The sequence below is a fragment of the Moschus berezovskii genome, chromosome 9, assembly GCF_049115385.1.
Source record: "Moschus berezovskii isolate FMDL1 chromosome 9, NW_MosBer_1.0, whole genome shotgun sequence".
In the NCBI taxonomy this organism is placed as follows: domain Eukaryota; kingdom Metazoa; phylum Chordata; class Mammalia; order Artiodactyla; family Moschidae; genus Moschus; species Moschus berezovskii.
In genome coordinates this window covers 68,682,016-68,685,042 of record NC_142468.1, presented here as the reverse complement: position 1 = coordinate 68,685,042, position 3,027 = coordinate 68,682,016, and the positions used below count along the sequence as shown (strand labels likewise).

Genomic DNA, 3,027 nt, shown 5'->3' with positions numbered 1-3,027 from the left:
CTCACCCTTCAAATGTGTGCTGATCACACCAGTAGTCATGAGGTACCAACTTGTCACCCGCCCCTCACCAGAGAGTGTCCCAGCTCTTCAGGCCTGGAGGAGGGAAGACAGGAGAGAAGAAGATTACATTTCAAAACATCTAAGCATTACCCAGTGGATAAACACTGTAACCACTAGGTGCTGTTTTAAATTTTAAGGGTCACCATAGAGCTGATCCATTGTCACTGCCTGACAGTCTAGTTGCTTTTTATTGGAGCAGCCAGGACACAGCAGATGGGGGAGCACACTGGGACCTCCAGAAATTTGGGAGAAGGGTGCAGCGGCCCCTTGCCTCCAGACCTGTTGGAGTAAGGGCTTTGCCCGGTCAGAGGGTGCGGCGCCCGGGCATTGCGTGCAGGTTCTGTCCGTCCAGCTTCCTGAGCACGCGCTGAGAGGGAGAGGGAACCGCGGCCTCGGTCTTTTCTGCCTTTGGGGCCTCGGCAGCTTTTGTGCCCGAAGGCCAGAGGACCAGAGCGACCCTGGCTCAGGCGCCTGTTCCAGGGTAGGGGTCCGCACGCGCCCTCCCAGCCCGCTCACTGCAGGGGGGCCCGCCCCTCTCCCCGCCCCTGGCCTGGGCCCGCCCCCGCGCCTGTGTCACCGCGGGGCCGGGGGAGGAGAGCGGCCGGGCGGGACATCCGGCCCAGGTCCCTCGCCGCGCCCGCGCGCTGCCCGCGGCCCGCCGACCGCTTCGGCGCCGCATCCCGGGAGTGGGCCACCCCGCGCGCGCCGGGGGCCTCCATCCCTTCCGGGCTCCGCGGGTCCAAGCCCTAGGGCCCGCCCCCAGCCCGAGCCCGCCTCCCGGACAGCCCTCCGATCAGCCGGGCCCACGCAGGCCCCCGCCCCGGGAGCACGATGTTCCCCCGCCCGCTGACCCCGCTGGCGGCCCCAAATGGCGCCGAGCCCCTGGGCCGGGCGCTGAGGAGGGCGCCCCTGGGCAGGGCCCGGGCTGGGCTGGGCGGGCCGCCCCTGCTGCTGCCGTCCATGCTGATGTTCGCGGTGATTGTGGCTTCCAGCGGGCTGCTGCTCATGATCGAGCGGGGCATCCTGGCCGAGATGAAGCCCCTTCCTCTGCACCCTCCCAATCGCGAGGACGCGGTCTGGCGCGGGACGGTCCCCAGGCCTGGGAGGCTGTCCCTGGATGCGAGCGACTCGGACCTGCAGGTGAGGCAGGACGTCCGGAACCGGACCTTGCGGGCAGTGTGCGGACAACCGAGCATGCCCCGGGACCCCTGGGACTTGCCGGTGGGGCAGCGGCGCACCCTGCTGCGCCACATCCTCGTGAGTGACCGCTACCGCTTCCTCTACTGCTACGTCCCCAAGGTGGCCTGCTCCAACTGGAAGCGGGTTCTGAAGGTGCTGGCGGGCGTCCTGGACAACGTGGACGTCCGCCTCAAGATGGACCACCGCAGCGACTTGGTGTTCCTGGCCGACCTGCGGCCTGAAGAGATTCGCTACCGCCTCCAGCACTACTTTAAGTTCCTGTTTGTGCGGGACCCCTTGGAGCGCCTTCTCTCTGCTTACCGCAACAAGTTTGGCGAGATCCGAGAGTACCAGCAGCGCTACGGCGTTGAGATCGTGAGGCGGTATAGGGCTGGAGCGGGGCCCAGCCCTGCCGGGGACGATGTCACCTTCCCTGAGTTCCTGAGATACCTGGCGGATGAGGACCCCGAGCGCATGAACGAGCATTGGATGCCCGTGTACCATCTGTGCCAGCCTTGTGCGGTGCGCTATGACTTTGTGGGCTCCTATGAGCGGCTGGAGGCAGACGCCAACCAGGTGCTGGAGTGGGTGCGGGCACCGCCCCATGTCCGATTCCCAGCTCGCCAGGCCTGGTACAGGCCAGCCAGCCCCGAAAGCCTGCACTACCACCTGTGCAGTGCCCCACGGGCCCTGCTGCAAGACGTCCTGCCCAAGTATATCCTGGACTTCTCCCTCTTCGCCTACCCACTGCCAAATGTCACCAGGGAGGCCTGTCACCAGTGACCATGGGTGTGGACCAGCAGTTGTTGGGAACTGGTTTTGACAATGCCAGCTTCTGTGTTGCCATACAGTGAAACCCTGGCTCCAGCGCTTCTCTTTGTCTAAATGCCTAGCTGGAAAGGACTGCCCTTGTCCAGGGCGGGTGCCCACGGTGGCTCAGATGACAAGGTTGGACAGATGGCCTGGTGCTCTCCATAGGGGCGTTTCTTGGGAGCCAGTGTGATCCTTCTTGCCCTGGCAGAGCAAGGTACCAGTTTTTCTAGTGAAGCAATACATCTCTTCTCAAGACCGGCTCCACGGCCCTGCCTGCAGGGATTTTACTGTCCACTTGATCAACCTTAATTTAACCTGTAGCCAAACCCAGAGGTGGTGCCAACCAGGAGCATGACCGGAGCTGGGGGCCATGGGGCTCTGATCTCCCGTTCATCCACTTCATGTGCCTTAGGGCTGGAGTCAGTTGTGCCTTATAAATGATTTCTGTATCGTTCTGCTTCAGACTTAGAATTTCCTGTACTTGCCAGGTTCTTTCCATTTTTTTCCAAGGAAAGGAAAACTGAAAGGGCCCTTGCGTGGTAGCTCCAGTACCTGGCCCTACAGCATCCAAAGACCCCTGTGCCCAGCCTCTTCTTGGGACTCTGGGCACTTTCTCCCACTCCCCAGGGTTGTGAATGTGGCTGGTGTATCTAGCTGCCACTTTTCTGATACATTTATTTAAAATTTGTACTTTTTGATAGAACCTTTGAGAAGGCTTTGTTTTCCTAATAGCTGAATTTTTAAATAAAGCCATTTTGTATACAAGGTCAGTATCTCTGATTCTCCCTCTGAGCTCCTGTGTGTCCACAAAGTCCCCCTCATGTCCCTCTCCCCAGGACAGGGGAGGGAGCTTGCAGGTAGAGAAACTTGTCACTTGCTAGGGCTAGTGCAGTGGGCCATCGTCATACCACGGAGCCTTTGAGAGCTTCCTATAAGCCATACCAATCACTGACTCAGCTTCTGGGGTGCCACCAT

At 61.0% G+C, this 3,027-nt stretch overlaps 1 protein-coding gene across 1 annotated transcript; it reads left to right on the top strand.

Moving 5' to 3' along the window:
- Positions 1-660: 660 nt before the first annotated feature.
- CHST14 (carbohydrate sulfotransferase 14) lies at positions 661-2,817 on the top strand. The gene has a single exon (XM_055436970.2). It carries the CDS (start codon positions 892-894, stop codon positions 2,020-2,022), a length of 1,131 nt encoding a protein of 376 aa, XP_055292945.1. The 5' UTR covers positions 661-891; the 3' UTR covers positions 2,023-2,817.
- Positions 2,818-3,027: the final 210 nt, after the last annotated feature.